The sequence below is a fragment of the Penaeus monodon genome, chromosome 34, assembly GCF_015228065.2.
Source record: "Penaeus monodon isolate SGIC_2016 chromosome 34, NSTDA_Pmon_1, whole genome shotgun sequence".
Taxonomy (NCBI): domain Eukaryota; kingdom Metazoa; phylum Arthropoda; class Malacostraca; order Decapoda; family Penaeidae; genus Penaeus; species Penaeus monodon.
Window position 1 is genome coordinate 5,888,975 of NC_051419.1, and position 320 is coordinate 5,889,294.

Consider the following 320-nt stretch of genomic DNA (forward strand, 5'->3'; position numbering starts at 1 on the left):
TTACACGGGAGCTGAGCAGTGGTGGCTGTTGGGGAAATCCTCTCGAACTGGTAGCCATCTTGGTCTCTCCCGAAGATCTAAAAAGGAATCCAAAATCAGCACGAAAAGTTCACAAATTTCACAGTGTATGGAGGTACTACTGTTTCTGTGGTCATATGCCTAAGGATTACATATTGACATGTAGGGTAGGAATACAAGTCTGTGAAAAAAGTGTTCTTAGTTCAATCTATACACATTTAGGAAATGACTTGGATCCGAATACTTCACATTAGATAAAAATTAAGGTTACTTTTTTGCCTTAAAAAGGAATGTATTTTTAG

General features: G+C 37.8%; 1 protein-coding gene across 1 annotated transcript in view; it reads right to left on the reverse strand.

Moving 5' to 3' along the window:
* LOC119594793 (hemicentin-1-like) overlaps positions 1-320 on the reverse strand; it is a gene marked incomplete at its 3' end in the record, with an annotated part of 75,652 nt that overhangs the window by 21,111 nt on the left and 54,221 nt on the right. The window contains exon 9 of the mRNA XM_037943882.1: positions 5-77. Coding sequence (XP_037799810.1) covers positions 5-77 — 73 coding nt within the window. The remainder of the gene's footprint in view (positions 1-4; positions 78-320) is intronic.